We start from the raw sequence: 18,523 nt of genomic DNA, 5'->3' as shown, positions 1-18,523 counted from the left end.
CGTGTGCTTTGGCTGGAGTGCGTTATTCCTAATAGCCAGGTTATATAACATTCAGCTTCCCCACCCTTTTTGCATGACATCAATGAATGACTTAAGTTACACGCTCTTGTTGCTCTGCTGGCCCCGAAAGGAATGACCGCGCGTGCCTTCCAACGGAATAATAGGTCTGTGTACAATAACGTGATGAGACGCTGTCATGTGACAGGCGCATAAATATTTTTTCATGTCTCAGCATTGTACGAGATTGTTTCGTGGTTGAGCCTCTCCCTAAAACAAAGGCTTTAGAATTTAATCTAGTGAAATACTACCCGGATTGAATTACAATTGTTTTGCACAGATTTAATATGAGCAACTAATAACTCTTTTTTAGTTTTTTTTTTTTTTTTTTTTTTTTTTTCAAATCTACAATGTGTTTATTTAAAGCTGCTTTTGAATGTGAGACAGAGCGATTGTTAAAAAACATCATGCATGCAAACTAGTCAGTCTACAGTCAGTCACCAGGTGTGGGTCTCCAACCCACTATTATTCTTTTATTATTCAAGTATGTGGTCTGTTTGTGCGTTACTATGTTTACCATGAGAAAATGATTACAATTTCCAATGCACCCCTACTTTAAACCTACCAAGACTTCTTGTAAGCAGCAAACAACAGTTATGAGAATAGAATATTTTTAGGGGTCATTCACTCTTTTAATGACTGTTTACCTTTAGACTCCAAAGTCCACTTAGGTGTATCAACTGAAGAACATACAAATCACACGTTCTTTTATACCCTAAAAATTAAATGCCAAGTGTTTTTTTTGCTTCATCGTACTATCCAGGGCCTTTCACATCAAACACAAACACAAGCCTGAGAATATTTTGAGCAGAAAAAATTAGCAACAAAAGAAAAAGGTAGTTGAATGGAGTTGTCCTCAGAAAACTACAGGAATCATAGTAGCCTTGTAAAAAATGACAAGAAAATGTGAGCCCAATCTTAATGTTGACGTTTCTCAATAGGGAAAAAGTTCAAGTTTCACCTCATCCATCTATCCATTCTCAACACTGCTTATCCTTGGTCTTAGCCAAACGAGCTGTGACATCACATGACTATAATATAAGGCACCCATTGCTTGTGTGTTTCAGGGAGGACAGATCATCTTCGAACAAGCAACAAAGAACACACTGTCGCTCCTGCCAGTGAGATTGAGCAAGGCAAAGATACACAGATTCACTCGGCATCCTCGAACTGGTAAGTGTAAGCCTTCACTGACCTGTACGTGATAAGAGATTCTTATTAGAGCCTTTATTTTAGATTGAGTAAAGCCAAGGGTCATAGAATTGCACTCATAATATTAACGTACAAAAAAAGGCTACGGAAAAGTTTTTGGAGTTTTACTTCCTGTATACGTGTGAGTATGTTGATGATGTAGAGCACATGGTGATCAGGTGGGAAGCCTTAGGCATTAAAGGGAGGATCGGACAGAATAACAGGCTGCTTGTGAAGAGTGCTGGGATGGGATTCGCCATGTTGAGAGATGGGTGCCTTTATCCTGATGAGGTCACATGGATAAGAAAATAAATTGTTAATTGTGGCTTTCACCTCTTCTGGTTGTTTTACCTCTCCGCACAAGATCTTTTGGTAGTGCACTTTTGGCCGTGGGCTTCTACTACCAGGTGCAGCTTTAGAGAGTCTGATAGTGTTTATTTCCTAGGCCATGTGTTTGGCCAATATGCAGACTTGTCAGATGATAAAGCTCCAGCAGTCATATGGAGAGGAGAGGAGCGAAAACAAGACTCATGGCAGATTGTTATTGTTCATTGTGTGACTACATTTTCTCCATTTGCACACACACACACAGCCAACCAGTTTCTACACTACTTGTCCTCTGTAGGGTCTCGGGTGAGTTAAGGCTATCACATTTGAAGGCCCAATTCTGACCGTTCCACAAATTTGATAGCTCTCATTTGACGCTATTGGTAAACAAGCAGAATGTGCCCATCAGGCCTGACTGCGCTGGAAAATCTTGTGACTGTAATTTGTTTTAAAAATGTGCATGCAAAGCAAGTGGTGAAATTGCAAGTGCAGAACTAATACAACAGCAGTTATTGTAATAAGATGCTGTGATTCACAGCAACCGCAAAAATGACCACCGTGTGACGATGAATTGTTTGCAATGTGATTCTCAACAATTATGAACACAGTGACTATTATTTTTTGCTTCACTTTTGACCTTTTCGAATACTATCTCCTGCCATTAAGGGTGTGTAAGTATTAAAACAACACACATTATTTTGACCAAGATTGTCAGAGTTGTCAGTTCCATGTAAGGGGTGAGTGCAATTATAGCCCCTTTTCAAAAATGTACGTCCATTCTGTAAGAACATGAACTCTTTAATTTTATGTTTATAGTAATGATGTAAGATTTTGTTTGATGTTTGATCTCTCACAGATGTTTTTTTGGTGGAAACAATGTGTCGCACACCTTATTGAATATGAGTTAACTAACTAACTAACTAACTAACTAACTAACTAACTAACTAACTAACTAACTAACTAACTAACTAACTAACTAACTAACTAACTAACTAACTAACTACAGCCTCCCAACAGACAATTTTGCTAAAAAGTCCACTCACAAAAGTCCAAAACTGACCAAGCATACTCCAGGTCTAGAAATGGAAGCTGGGTCACAACATGGTGTGCATAATCATATGACTTTGAATTAACTAACATCAGCGGCGGGTTCACTTCAAAGAATGTCCAGCGTTCCTTTGTCTGGCTTTGAAGGCTTCCATTTTACGTCGTAAAAACATTATGGTGCACGACCAAGCAAAGATGTCACAAAAAGTAAAAATACTTTAATGATGAATTCGACTGGTGTCATATGTTTTTGATGATGTGTCTATGTTCCACATATACAATGAATGTCAGTTTATATATGAAGTTCTAGATTTATGGGGTATATTGACAAAAATATGATTTTTTTTAAGACAGATTGCAGGAACTGTATTAAAAATTATTTTTTAATTTCATTCTGTTGGATTAATTTTTGGGCTGGTGTCTTCTGTCTTGTGAGGTTAATGCCATCTCTTTCTCCGTAGACCAGTATGGGACAGACCCAGGACAAATTAGAAGGCGGAGAATCGACATTTGTTGAAGGATTGGAGGACGCGCACCCTTACTGTGGAGATCATTCAGATGATGTCATGAAGGCAGGAATTGCCTGTGAACAGGAGACTGGCAACTCAAAGGAAAACAATTATTCAGAGGAGCCAGACACGGAAGATTTGAGTGGGAGCCACAATCAGGAGCCAATAACACCTTCCAATGAGAAGCATATTAATTTGTGGGAGAGACAGTTTTCTGCAGGAGGGGTGAAACTAAGAGGAGTGTCAGGAAGTTGTAAAGGAGAAGGAGGAGGTAGGGCCAAACCATTGGATCCACCGGGCAAAAGCCACAAAGGTAGCATAACAATCGAGGAAAGAGCTTCGACATACAAGTTGCTCAACAAGACTGAAGAAAAGATTGCTGAGAATCACATTGAAGTCTCCTCGAAGATCAAAATGGAGGACCAAGGTGAGGGAAACCAAAACAAATGTGAGTTGTTACACATTACACCTTCTTGGGATTCAGACTCTATAATGCTGCAAATGGAAGCAAACAGAGCTCAGGACTCTGATTCAGCCACAGACACCGAACCCGGTTCTATTTTGGAGAAGCTACTGAAGAAAAACCGAAAGGAGACATGTCCAGCTCTAGACAAAATGCAGGAGATGGAAACTGGTAAATTAGTAGTGGAGTTAGACATGACCACGCCTGCCACTGCAGCGAATGCTTTCACTGAGGAAAGGAACACAGTCACCCGCAGCATATTATCGTCTTCACCAATCAAAACAACACAGGGTGACTTTGAAATGGAAGATCCCGCTGACCGTTTATCCCAAAAATCACTTTTTTCCAAAAATGATGTGGTGAAGAAATTAAAGGCTCCAGACATCAAGGTGAGCATACCAAATAAAGGCGCTTTAAACTCGGCACAAACAGCTTTGCATGAAAAAAAGTCATGTGAGGTCAAGTCTTTGACCACTAAGGAGGTTGCGCCATCCTGTGGGACCTCTCTGATAGAAAATGATGACCAAACGGCAAACTTGGAACATGTTCTCCAAAGAAAAAATAAGGATGTCAGCTCGGATTCCATCCCATCCAAGACAAAACAAAGCCACCCGAAGCAAGATTTTCCCACGACCAACAAAGAAACTGAAACAACAGAGCAGCCTGATAAGAAATCTGCCAGAGAAAGTGATGATAGCGTTTTAATGAGAGAAAAGTCCCCCGACATTGCCAGGACCAGGCCTGTCTCTGATCTCATAAAAGAAAACATACAGCTACATGAGAAACTTCGCCACCAGGATTGGGCCAAGCCCTCTGAGGTCAAATCTGATGAGCATAATCAATCTGTGAAGGTAGCGCAGATGAAGGCCACATTTGACTCACCTCACAAATCTCCACAAAAACTCATCGAGAGGAAGCCGTCTGTCAGAAAAGGTAAGGCGTTTGCAAACTGGACGTGTGTGGGACATTACAACATAACAGGAATTCCAGGGGCTTGAGTGGGAGCTACATAATGCAATTTACCATCTGCTTTTCTGGTCTTTGAAATTTTAAGAGTTTCAGCAGCCATTTTTACCACAAACTAAGTAGTAAGGCTGAGGTCAAGTACAAACAAATATGCAATAAATGAAATAATGCTTGCATTCTGCACAGAAGTATCACATGGGTGAGTCATTAGATGAATGTAGGTATACAGTAGTATCACATCAGTGAAATAAGTGACAAAATATGAGTGTATTTTTTCATTTTTTATTTTATTGTTTCTCTATATGCACAATCAAAACACAATCAAATAAGCACAATATTAAAAAACAAACTGAACAAATTACCCTGATACCAACCTTTAAACGTAATACGTCACTTGTTATTTATATGTATCCATTTTTCCCCATTTCTATTGTTCTTGGGAGCCCCCTAACGGTCGCAGGGCGCTAAACAGGTGCTTCCAGTGCTCCCAAAAAGTCGCGTTATCACAGAACCTCCCCTGATTGAGTCATAGAGATGTCAATCAAATCCGCTGCACTACTCAACGGCGGCCAGGCCTTGGCGGGAGGCGGGTCTATCTGCCGAGCAGGAAAAACGCTCAGAGAGAAAAGCAACTTGGATCAACCTCTCAGTCATTGGGTGCAATCATTTGGGAAACGCCGTTTTATCTCTCTTTTTCCTCGGGAATACTTTTACCCACTTCTCAGAAGGTAGGTTTTGATTCATTTATTCGAATTTTGAATTAGTCTCTGTTTGCCTACTGCGATCATCCAAGAAGTATGCAAGCAATTTGGAATCTTACACTGGGTGGTTTTAAGCTAACCTTAGCCCGGCGACAGCACTTAACCGAGCTGTCAGTGAGACGGAAACAATAGTCCCGAAGTGATAGAGGTTTCGGTTCGAAGAAATCGGCGGATGTAGGACATTGCGCGGAACGGGTAACCAAAGTGCGCCAGTAAAAACTTATCTGCGATTAAGGAGGTGGAGGTAGAGGAGGAAGCGCAGCCCCTGGCTGGCAAGCCGCACCCGCTTTGCACCTTCACAGACGAGAGGAATAATAATGCGGATTTATTACTTGCTCGCTATACTGCTCTTTGAACCCGATACGACAATTTGATCCCAAAGTCTTAAATCGCTGCGACCTTTCGACACGCGGCTTGGTGGGAAATGATCTCCACTTAGGTCACATTTAGCAAGATGAGCGTTTTTTTCCTGGTTTTATTCAAGTTAACAGCGTTTCCTTTTTTAGAGCCATTCTTTCAACCCCCTCAGGCTGGTCAGTCCAGTTTAAAAATATTTTCAGACCACAAACTTGAATTTTTCCCATTGCTAGGCAAAATTTGGGGTTTCAATTAATTGCAATGTTTCCCAAACTTTTTGAACCAGGGCATTTACCACTAAAGGAGAAATGAATCTAACCGCTCTTAAACAGACAAAAGTATCACACAAAGTGGAAATACAGGTTTATTATGTACCTTAAATTGTATAGCCGAAGATTGTTATAATAGTTGAACAAAGATAAATTATTTGTAGTGGATAAAATAATTTCCATGCCAATTATGTGAAAATGGTTCATTTCCTGTGGCACACTGGTTCAGAATCTACAATTTATTGGCTTGCTTTTGTCATGACTCAAAATCTGACTCTTCGTCTGGCCCTGCCCTTTTTCGATGCCTCTTAACTAATAGTGTCATCAGCAATGTTTCAACAACAAGCCTATAAACTCTACTTAGCTCAGATCTCTTCTGCATGCCAAATAGAATGGCTAATGAAGACAGTGGTTGCCAGCTGGAAAAGTTTCAGGAAGACTTCATCATTTGCGTATTTTGAGCCACATTCAGAATTGTAACTCTAACGTGATGTTTTGAGTTACAGGAGTTTTTTTTTTTTTTCCAGAGTCCTACTTTAGGATGAATGTCACTGACTCACTGTCCCAAAGGCTTGGCAGTCTCCAGCTGTGTTTAGGCTCGTGAACCTTTCCAGACATTGACTTTTAGTGCTTGTGCTGTAGAGCAAAGTCTTTAGAAGTGCATTGACTGCTTAATCGAATTTATTGACACAGTCCAAGAGGTTGTTGTGCACACTTTGCCTTTACCTCTTCATCATCACAATTCAATTGCATTAGATCCTTTTTTTTTCTCTTGGTTCCTCAGCACAGAGATAAACTTTGAGCCCGTTTTGATCTTGTCTGCAAATTTCATTTCCTCTACAAACTCTAAAAGTATACAATAGCATTTAGTACTTGAAACACTGTTGCGTGTGATTCATTGCGTTCCACGTATATTTTAATGCACTTGAAGGCTGAGGAGACCATATCAGAGGTGAAAAAAAACAAAAGCACCTTATCTCTTTGATGCACAAAGCACTGGAATGTAGTGGGGAATCTGATCACACTGGTGGTCTTTGGCCTTGGATAGAGGAAGGGGATTTAGGCGGCGTTCCATGCAGCCTTGCTGACAAAAGACTTGTGTGTGAATGTTATTGTAATGACTGTAATGTCCCTCTCTACTAAACACTATCAAAACATAGTGTGTTATATACATACCTTGATTTTAGTGAGCATTATTTTTTTTCTTGCATAGTAATTTTATTCAATTAAAATGAAGGGCTGTTTGATACCACACAGAGCAGTCATTGATACCGACACTAAGCACCAATACCACTTTTAGTTTTAAATCATAAAATTTTCCCTGAACAATGACTGATCATTCTAAAGACCGTATAGCATTTTTTCCTTAAAGTTGCATGAAATTAATGACAAATTTCTCGACATGCTTATAGAAATTGCATCCGTCAAAAAACATGCTTTTGCTTCCTGATCATAAAATGATCCCAAGTAACTGGCCAATCAGCTGCTGTTGCAAGTATGAAGTGTTTGGCCACCCCCGTTCTAATATCTGCTGACAGAATGGGGTAGTCGCTATTTTAATTGGAGTTTGACAGTATAACTCAACATGGCATGGGTAGTCCATATTAAAGGATGTGTATCATTTGTGTGCTGTGGAAATTTGGAAGATATTTAATCAGGACTCTTCTTCCCACTGCTCCATGAGGCAGTGCTCCATTTCGGAAGTCCTGCAGAATGTGTGTCAGTCAGGACCGGTTTTAGTTTTACCTTCTTCCTTGTTCCTCATTCAGATCTCTGTGATTGGCTGCATTATATTTCACGTCACAAAATTTATAGTCTACAATCTGGAGTCATAAGCTTTTCCCACACCGAACAGATTTTTGGTCGTAAACATTAAACGTGATTAATGCTTAGTATCGGGACTAATCTACTCTAAGCACATATTAGACCACAGGATTGTCACATAGAATAATTGGGAAGGGGCAAAATCCAGTCAAAAAGAGCCGATTAGTTTTATGTGTGTAGCAGGCTTAAGGCAGGTAATTGTGAGACGTCTGCTGAAATGGTGTCATTGTGCTTTCCACTTGGTCATGTCCTCAGGCTCTGGGGTCCTCTTTCTGTCTCCCCACATCAGGGTCAACTCTTGCTGGTTCAGGAGGCAATATTGTATTGTGCTAACGACAGATTTTGAAATCTCTTGACTTTAGTGCGGGCCACAAAGTTTCAGTGGGCTGTAACATGTTACTGGAAAGCTAAGGTGTGTCCAACTAAGGATATATGGCTGTCAAACTGGTGCTTACTAATGCTGGCATAAACAATCCTTTGCTGACATGTTTTGAATGTCACTCTTATTACAGCGTGTACATGGGCAATTGTTCTGTACTATTTGAAACTGTTTCCTGATGTCTTATTAACATGTAGCATGCTTTTGTCAAAATATCCCACGAATCAAGAAAGTGACATAAGTTTTGCGTAAAATAATGTGCTTTACTATTGAATCGCTTTCGTCGACATTTCCTGTGCTGAACTCTTGCTTTTGCTGGCCCATTTTATCCCATGAATCTTACGACATACAAATGATTAAATCGAATCAGCAACATGAATTTTTACTTTTTGACTACCTGTAATTGTCTTTCACCTGAACTTTAAGCTGGCTCTTTATCATCATTTTGTTAACATTTCAAAGCAGACCTTGGTCAGATGTTAGGATATTCTCATATCCTTCCAGGAAGAGCTTCCTGCTCGTGTTATGATCCTTGTACTATAAAACCATATGCGCTTTTCCCCCACTCCTACAGTTTTTTTTCTGTCCCTCACAAAAAAAAAAAAAAAACATTGGAGAAAACAAGTCTCACATCTTGTTCTGTGGTTAGTGCTGTGACACAAAAAGAAATGCGTCAACCAAAACCACAACCGCTTTAGTGATTTGTCTCTGGATGTTGGCTAGGTTGGTTTCGGTCGAGCTTTGCCTTTTGTTTGTAAAAGGCTCCAGTGAGATTTAGTAGTGCAATTTGTAGCATTGTTTTATAACCACAAGAAGTTTTTTTTTAATCTGATAACAAAGTAAACCAATTCAAGTTTGTTGCATTTTGACCTAAATATGCTTTTTATAAACTAGTTTTGGCGTTTCCATCCAAGACATTTCATGTATTGTGTGTGTGCAATATATCAATTTCAAACAGTGAATTGTTCACCAACTAACCCAGTCTTGTTTTTGTCTCTCCTACAGATATGAAAAGAGTTGTACGGAATAGCAAATTCCGTCACGTCTTTGGCCAGGCGGCGAAAAATGATCAGTGTTACGACGATATCCGGGTGTCAAGAGTCACATGGGATAGCACGTTCTGTGCAGTTAACACCAAATTTGTTGCCATAATTATTGAAGCCAGCGGTGGTGGAGCTTTCCTGGTTCTCCCTCTTCACAAGGTAAAACTTTGTTATAAAGCAGTACAATGTAAAATATAAAACTTGTTTACCAAGGATGCTTTTTCCTTGTATGACTGAGTGTGGGGTGACTCAGCAAAGCCATGCATATCGTTTCCTCCTTTTGGAACACACCATTCCTTCCCCTCATGCCTTCAATCTCATCCTTTGTCTTCTTTAGCAGGATGTCTGCTAATTTATTCCCTGATTTCCATACGAAGGAAGCAGTGGGAGGGAAGCGAGTGAAGCATTCCCCATTCTGTGCACATTTTGGCTCGGTTTCCTATCCACCTAAATCCCGAGGGCTCTGATGTAGATTCATTTATGGGTGCGACTTCCTGTAAATCACTGGAAGTAGCCGGGAGGCATTTTTTTTACTGCGGCTTTTGTTTGCAGAAGCAGTTTATTTGAATATTTTTTGTTTGCTCCTTTTTTTCTAAATGGTCAACAGGCAAGACACAACTGTTTAATATTGGTCAAGGAATGTGTAGTTTTAAAACCTTTTTTTTTTTTTTTTTAAACGGTAAATATGCCTTGTGCTTTGAAATCATGAAAGACAAAACCCAGCATCTGCTGATGTCCACGGGGTCGAAACTGTAGGCTGTTCTTGCTTGCAAAGGATTTGAAACAAAAAGGGATCTGATTTATGATTACTAGCTTTGGGCCCTTAATAAAGAGGAACGTAAAATGTGTTGTGATTCCTACACCCTTGACTTTGTAATTTAGATGTACTAAAAAACTGAGGCTGCACTCTCGACACATCTCGAGTGTTTAATTTCAAATCCGTTGTGTTGTACAGAACCGGAATGCTGAAAATTGTCCAAATATTTATGGACCTGATTGCATTTTCAAATCTGCACTTTCATACATGTAAAGCTCGAAACACAGTGCCTTTTCTCATGCATGAATCAGCTGATTGCTTTATTGCTCAGTCGGTTGTTTCTGCCTTTGCCGCCTCTGCCGCTCAGTCCTGCTGAGTGCAGAATTTACCATATATGGTCAAATCTGCTCCCTGCCTGACAGCCTTCCAAGAGCATTTCCTCTTTGCCTGCTATTGGCTGCTCCATGCAGTGTCAGTCGACATGTGAATGTGGAGCGGCTCTGATGAGAAAACTCTGCTGGAATCACATGTTCCCATTAGGTGTTTTTTTTTTTTTTCTGTAACAATTTTGTTACAAATTGGTCGCTGCGGTGAAAATGTTTTAGTTAACAATGAGGCAACAACGCAAGGAATCTCAAACGTTATCGTCTGTTTTTAAATTAAAAAAATGTCTTGCATGCTTAGACATGTTTGCGTTCTGTTTTTATAGTGTCTGTAAGGGCACAATATGAATTTTGGAGGCTGATACTGATCTTTGAAAGAAAAACTTTCCGATTGACCAATTCATTCTAAACATACATACCGAGTATATTAATATTATAACTTCCAACAAAAATATGAATCACAGATATAACACTAAACTGTTTTACCTTACATTACCTTTTAGTATTTGATTTTAAACAGAGAAATTTAGGCACAAAAACATGCAGAAAAAGTAAATTAAAGCATTAAAGCTTTAGGAAATTATTTAACTGAAATAAAAATAAATCAATTTATAAATGAGTGTGGAAATACCACTGGTCTTGCACTTATTGCTGCAAATTAGAGGTTTAAAACTTTAGCAATGCATCCTTTACAAAAAGCTGGAAAAACAAAGCATATCATGCACACATACATGAGACAAGAGAGTTAAAATGGGAGACATGTTGAGTCACTGTTAATTTCACAAATTTACCTGTTTGCTCTGTTCAGCCCGCTATTGTAATTTCTACGGAGAAGCCTTGAGGGTTAAATGAGGTCACAGATCCATTTAATGGACAAAGAGTGCAAGGACACCATTGTGCACCATTCGTCATGTATGCATAGATTTATGAGAGGCAAATTTGGATAATCAGCCAAATTTGGGCCAATGTTGATTATTTTGAAACGAGCTATAATTGAACGAACAATGATCTTTCTGTAATTTCATCACTTTGTGGTGCTCTTATCATATTTTCTGCCGATCATTAAGAGGATTGCAAATCTTTCCAGTTTTTTATATTCCTTCTGCTTCCACCCTGCTTGTGTCCATCACACGCTTAGAGATAACATGTATATGGAATTTTCCATTGCCGTCTAATGGACAGCATCTTCATTGAATTGATTGTTACGGAATTATTTAGTTGGCAAGAGGAAAGATCAAGGGGTGTCCCCACGCACTGTGTGTGTTGTATTTGACACGCTAGCTGTCCCTCTTCTCTCATTAGTCAGACCCAGGGCTGGCTAATTCCCAAGTGTGGAATTTGAAAAATGCTTGTGTCTAGCCAAAGTCTGCCCCTCTGCCCAGGTTGATCCTCCTGTAGCGTCGATAGTTACGAGGCCAGCTACAATAAATTGTTTTGGACAAACTACATACTGAGAAACTATCATGATAAACCATAGTATTGTTTATTTATTTTTATTTTTTTAGAATGAAATGTTGCCATGGCAACTACTATATTTTTTTGTTCATTTATTTTATTTTTTGGCCAATTGGCAAATACTTTTGTTGCATGATATTTTTTGGCCAATTGGCAAATACTTTTGTTGCATGACCATCAATTTCTTTAGTATGTGGCATCCACAAAAAGGGGATGGGGAACAATTGGAAAGAAAAACAACAAACAAAATAATGGGGCAGTATGAAATAAGACGCTTGTCAATACTCCAGCACTTAGCTCAGCTGCTCCCATGCACTTATCTAGAAATTACCCAGAGGAGCAGTGTGTGTTGCAGTTATGGATACCCTAATCAGTTGCACAGGACATTAAGCAGACTTCCCCCCCCCCCCCGTTCAAAGTCCACATGCAGTTGGCCTTAAGTAAATAAAAGAGTTTGTTGTTTGCATAATTTATGACACACTAAGGATAGAACAATACTCCTAACTTGTATTGTATTTTCCCGTCTTGCCCACAGTGATTGTTGCTTATTCATCAGTCAGCTGGTCGATAAGAACTTTAATAGACTGAGCAGAAGAAGTTAAGAATAATAAAGGCAAAAAATGTCTTGTTGCCTCCAAGCTTACCGTTAGCGTGCAGCATCATATCTCCTATTATACATTTTGATATTTCATGAAACAAGTGTGTCGTTGGATGAGCTGCCAAATGTCAGAATACACACAGGCGACCCCCCCCATCCCATCATTTTTTCAATGAGTTGGTTATGTAAAGACATTTAGGATTTAGTTATTTTGAGAAGACAGATGTGGCGATATCAGGACCGTAGGCCTTGACTGTATAATCAGGTCACTAATAACGTTCCCAAAGTGCTGTGTGTGGTTCACCAGTGCTGTAACTCTAATCTTTGTAGCTCCACGAAAGCCTTCTAATCCTTTTTGGTTCATATACATGCACTTTTTGTTTGGGGCAGCTGGGACAGGTCATGTAAATGATCTTCAAGTTGCTGCTGCGATCCTTCGCTCCCTTGTCTGTTTTGTCAATGCCCCAATAAACAAGACTAGAGGCAACATTGTAAACGCTTAGTCATTTAACTACGTTTTTTATTTTTTTGCAATGTGCAATTAGTAATGACAATTGTCATGTTGCACAGCTTTTTATTTTTCTTTGCAATAGTTTTTATTTTTTTCTTTTGTTTGTTTTTTTTGCTCTTGAGTTCTTAACTTTCTTCATTGTACTTTCTCCTCCTGTATCAAAACACACTCATCCATCAAAAATGAGCAATAGGTGAGAGTGACATTATCACCCCTTGTCTTTTACAGACGGGACGTATCGACAAAGCCTACCCAACAGTGTGCGGTCACACGGGTCCAGTGTTAGACATCGACTGGTGTCCCCACAATGATCAGGTTATCGCCAGCAGCTCCGAGGACTGCTCGGTCATGGTAAGATATGCTGCACATTTAGCACACACGTAAGATCTGCTGCACATTTAGCACACAGGTTTTGCCAACAACTGACAAGAAACTCCATGCTTGTATTGCGAAAGACGAGCCTGTTGTAACTCATGCGTGGGTGTGGAGCTCACCCTTCAGATTAGATTAGACTTTCCAAATATTTTAAGGAAATCATAGCGGGGAGATTGTTCAGCTCTTTTGCATCTGAGATCATTAGCTTTTTTAAGAAGCTATTGTGCTTTATTCCATGTCTCCTTATTAGGGCCATTCTCTCAGAAAAAGGGGTACTGAAGGAGTCTATTTTGGTACTCCAAGGTTTTGTGATGTACAGGTTCACAATTGAAACCCTATATATGAGTTCCACATGCTACTTTTTGTTTGCATGTGAAGGTAGAAAGTTTTATTGGTACCCTGTGATATATATTTTCCTACAAACGGCACAAAGCGTGAGGGTCCCAATATGCAGCCTGTTTAAAACGTGTATCCTCGAGGGGACTGCTCAGTGACAAACCATCGGACTCTCTACACTACAAATTCAGCACCTCTTTTTCTGACAGGGTAGAGGACAGAAGTCAGTATGTTAAAATAAGTTACTAGTTATTCCTTTCCAGGATGGTGAAGGTGCTTCCTGGTCTGTGGTTGTTGCACTATGCTACAGTTCTTAGCCTTTGTGCAGTAGCCTAGTGCCCAGCATAACTTTACTTTCTAAAACCCAGGACATCAGAATCGGTGTTTGCAATTTTTACCAAATTAGCACAGATTTTTTGATGCCATTAACTGCTAGATCACACGTGTATGAAGTTGTTGTCATATTCTGCCCTTCATACTACACCTTGGTTGCTGCTGCCCCCCAGAGGTGGTTTTTATTTTAGAAAATTACCAACATTGTTTTATCCAGTAGTTTATTATGGCAATAGTAATTTTATGAATCCATTCAGGATGTCACAATTATTAGTTCTTTGGATTATTGCAAAATTTTTGAATAAGATTAATTAATCAACTACTTGTCATTAATTAGTTATCCGAACTATAGCTGCAAATAATGTTTATCAGCTCAAGATGACTGTAGCTTTCTTCATATTTTGATGATCATGGTTTGGTCTGTGAGGGAATAGATAAAAATGTTTCTCAATTCTCAAAAAGATTTTATTAATCAGTTAATTGTGACACCCATGAATTTATACAATCAAAATTATCGTCTGAGATTAGTCCACTGAAGTTGCTCTTGGTTGAAGCTTTCAGTTTTTTACAGGTGTGGCAAATTCCAGAGAATGGCCTCGTGACACCTATGTCCGAGCCTGCTGTGGAACTAAAGGGTCACTCCAAGCGTGTCGGCATCATCACATGGCACCCCACAGCTCGCAATGTTCTTCTCAGTGCAGGTGAGTGCTCGCCTTGTCTGGGTTTTTCATCAAGTCAGTCGCTGCTAAAAAAAATAAAACATTTACACTCTACATACTGATAATAATGTGGTGGTGTGAGCCCTAACATATTGGAAAACCATTGCTTACATTCCTGTTGAATGATTTTTTTTGTTTTTCTACCTTGTCAGGTTGTGACAACGTGATCATCATCTGGAATGTGGGCACAGGCGAGGCCATGATCAGTTTGGATGACATGCATCCTGATATGATTTACAGTGTTTGCTGGAATCGCAATGGCAGTCTCATCTGCAGTGCCTGCAAGGACAAGTCCATCCGTATTATTGACCCCCGCAAGGAGGAAATTGTTGCTGTAAGAGAAAAAGAGAGATGGGAGCCAAATTTTTGAAATAAGAACATTTTCATTGACATGACATGAACTATCCTTCCAGGAGAAAGAAAAGGCACACGATGGCGCTCGTCCCATGAGGGCTATTTTCCTGAAAGACGGCAAAGTCCTCACCACAGGTTTCAATCGGAGGAGTGAGAGGTTGATCGCCCTGTGGGACCCGGTATGATATTTCTTTTAGGCTGGTACATTTGCTCATTTTCTATTATTTTGTATTCAGTCATCGAGACTTTCATACGAAACGTCATTCATATGCAATTCCAGCAAAACTTGGAGGAGCCCATGAATATGCATTGTTTGGATGCTAGCAATGGAGTGCTCTTGCCCTTCTATGACCCAGACACCAACTTGGTTTACTGTTGTGGAAAGGTATGTCAAATTCATCGAATTAGTCCTCTTGGAAATTACAACTGCATCCAAAAATTGTTTTGCGTCTTGACAGGGTGACAGCAGCATCCGCTACTTTGAAGTCACAGATGAAGATCCCTATGTTCACTACCTTAACAGCTATATCTCTAAGGAATCTCAGAGGGGCATGGGCTGCATGCCAAAGAGAGGCCTCGATGTCAACAAGTGTGAAATCGCAAGGTAGGACCTTAACCGCTGTCAAATGATACATTCTTACCCTCACCGCTAGAGGGCAGAATATCCCCACAAAACAATCAAACGGCAGCCACTTAGCTCTTGGTAATCATTTGTTCATCACCGCCAGGTACTATAAACTACACGAAAGGAAATGTGAGCCTATCGTGATGACTGTACCACGAAAGGTGAGTGTTCATCCTGAAGGGACACTTGGCACTCAGCCAGACCAACCAACAAACTGACTCCTCTTTTCTCGGCTGTCAGTCTGACCTGTTTCAGGATGACTTGTACCCTGACACAGCTGGGCCTGAGTCGGCCCTGGAGGCCGAGGAGTGGTTTGAGGGCAAGAATGGTGACCCCATCCTAATCTCCCTCAAGAATGGCTACGTTCCAACCAAGACCCGTGAGTTGGTTGTGAAAAGGAACATTTTAGACGCCAAGGTGACTAAGAGCACAGAGAACTCTTCCTCAGCTTCCCAGAATTCATCAGTCGTGAGTATTGCTGCATTATAATTACACACAAGACATACTGTACCTTTTTTATAGTCACTTATTTCATTTAGTTGCATTCCAATGTTGGCTCTGGCCTTCTTGTGTATTTCATGACACCCCAAAAACATTAGGAAGAATGTGACTGAGTGGTTGTCGACTATATCACTATCTGTCGACCGTGTACCCTCCCTGGCTCGAAGCTCTTAAGAAATCAAATCGAAATCAGGAACTGAAAGTAGAAAATTGCAATCCATCATTCTTACCTACAGATATTAGTAGTAAGCTATACAGACCAACATTCATGTTAATGTTGCTTTGTCTGGACACTTTGTTCAATATATTGATGTTACTGTGCCAACAGACATCAGATGCCAAGCTGGAAGAGATTTTGAAAGAAATGAAATCTCTCAAAGACCTGGTCAGCAGTCAGGAAAAGCGACTTGTCGCACTTGAAGAGAAAATGTCCAAAATTGATATTTAGGGACTTTTTGCCTGACCTGCTGCAATCTACTACCTTCCATTGGCTGGGAGGACGACGCGACCAATCACTGCCTCTCTTTTTGGCAGTATTTCGTCTGAGGCCCGCCTTAGCAACAATCCCTAGCAACATTCCAGATGAACTTTTACTAGGCAAACCCAAACCCTCTGCATAACACAGTTGGAATAAGGACATGTGGGAGCTTCTGCAGGAAGTGTTCTTCCCCCCCCCCCTCCCAGCAAAGAACTTTCTCTTTCACTCTGTGGCGGTTTCTTTTCTTGTATAATTTCACATCTTACACTATCATGTCTTACCAAATAATTTCCAATATGAGCATTCCCATTTTTTTTTCTTTTAACCATTCTGTTGCCATATAACAAAATTGTATTGGAGTCAAATGGAACTATTTGTTTACATTGTCTTCACTCTGATGACTTTTTCTTCATGGTTGTTGTGACGGCACCCATCAACATCTACCTTCCTATCTTCTTCTTACATCCCCATATTCTTCTTACACTTAAATGCATTCCAATTTCCAATTTGTACTGTATGCTTGGTGCAGTAAATGAAACAAAACGTTTTCCCGTTTTTAAATGTGCGGCCACCAGATATAACCAATTCATTGGTCACTAGAACTTTCCTTTGCTTATGGGAGCGCTTCAGGCACATTCCACAAACAACTAAAGTCAGATGTAATAAAAATGTTGGTTGCCTTTAATAGACTCTTTCCAACAATCATGTAAATTGAAGAATGCCACAGAAAATTGCTCGTTACAAAAAAAATTATTGTGTGAGCTGCCCAATGTCTTTGAGGCCAACTGTCTGAAATATCTTGTCAGTATGGACATTCCGTCTTTGCGAATAGGGGGGTGGGTTATTTGAATAATTTGGTTTTTGCTTCACTATTTTTTAGCCTCTTTCTCATTCCAGCTATGCTTATATCCCCCTTTGAACCTCCACTTTTTTTTGCCAATTCTTGACTCTTGTTGATAACAAGAACCTTGATTGTCTCGTGAGTTCATAAAAAAAGATGAATTTTTATTATTTTCCATCTGAAGAAGAGACGGGTAAAAGTGTTTTGTCATTTGCTTTGTTGCCACTGTAAAGCCCTGAAAGTGCCATGGAGGTTTTGTAGAGGACTGTTGTGTATTAGTGTGTCTAGTTCAAGTAACGTCGTAAAAGGAAGATATTAAAACCACTGAAGGGTGCCAAAACGTGCAAGTTCATCAGGCTTGATTCCTCACAAAGTCTCATTCCTGAATGAATATTTAGAGTCTAGTCTGAAACATCTCAAAATTACAACAAGCAGCATTAATGGTCCCCATTTGGACTCTTAACAAGCCATTAAAAACAAGTATCACCAAGTCAATATTGGTGGATGGAATATAGTGGTGCTCTGCTCTCAGTTGGCACCTGAGCTAGGTTTAGAAAAGTAGTGCAAGACAACTAATCCAAAGGGACACTGTAGGTTGGAAATTGTTCAGTTGAAAGATGTGTGTTTGTATTAGTCTAGAAAATGGGTGGAAGCTGTGTAAATGACTTTTTTTTTTTTTTTTTAATTACATTTCCTTTGCTTTGTGGCTGTGCCGAAGAGGGTCATTTTAGGGTGGGTGGCTTTTAAAAGTTTCTCCTTGTTTTGTGTTCCCTGCACCTTGCCATAATGCAACAGCTGAAACCTCTGTTATTCTCAAGGGCGTGTATGGAAATCAAAGAAAAATCAAGTGAACCAGGTTGAAGCCTCATGCCGAGGTGTGCTCAGCTTTTTTTTTTTTTTTTTCTTGCTTTCAAGTATCAAACGTTGATTACAAAATAAAGACGTTTTAAAACGGGCTGGTATTCCAATGGGTGATTTGATTAAATGCAATTGGTAACTTCCTTTATGCATTTCAGTTAGTAAACCATCTAAACAATATTTCACTAGAAGATTCACAACAATGC

At 39.8% G+C, this 18,523-nt stretch overlaps 1 protein-coding gene across 3 annotated transcripts; it reads left to right on the top strand.

Annotated features, from left to right (window-relative positions):
• The first annotated feature begins 1,212 nt into the window (after positions 1-1,212).
• LOC125993871 (coronin-1C-A) lies at positions 1,213-18,414 on the top strand. 3 transcript variants are annotated; one of them, XM_049762836.2, is made up of 12 exons: positions 1,213-1,230; positions 3,084-3,558; positions 9,156-9,352; positions 13,126-13,248; positions 14,513-14,642; positions 14,813-14,994; positions 15,074-15,193; positions 15,295-15,399; positions 15,473-15,618; positions 15,743-15,800; positions 15,880-16,107; positions 16,469-18,414. In XM_049762836.2, the coding sequence occupies exons 2-12, from the start codon at positions 3,090-3,092 to the stop codon at positions 16,586-16,588; spliced, it is 1,878 nt and encodes a 625-aa protein (XP_049618793.1). In that variant the 5' UTR covers positions 1,213-1,230; positions 3,084-3,089; the 3' UTR covers positions 16,589-18,414. The 3 variants fall into 3 exon arrangements, with proteins under 3 accessions (XP_049618793.1, XP_049618792.1, XP_049618794.1); XM_049762835.1 differs by lacking the exons at positions 1,213-1,230; positions 3,084-3,558 and adding an exon at positions 3,565-4,527; XM_049762837.1 differs by lacking the exons at positions 1,213-1,230; positions 3,084-3,558 and adding an exon at positions 5,126-5,288.
• The last annotated feature ends 109 nt before the right edge of the window (positions 18,415-18,523 follow it).

This window comes from Syngnathus scovelli, chromosome 3 (genome assembly GCF_024217435.2).
Source record: "Syngnathus scovelli strain Florida chromosome 3, RoL_Ssco_1.2, whole genome shotgun sequence".
Lineage (NCBI taxonomy): Eukaryota > Metazoa > Chordata > Actinopteri > Syngnathiformes > Syngnathidae > Syngnathus > Syngnathus scovelli.
The sequence above is the reverse complement of the archived record's forward strand: the minus strand, read 5'-3'. Positions and strand labels throughout refer to the sequence as shown.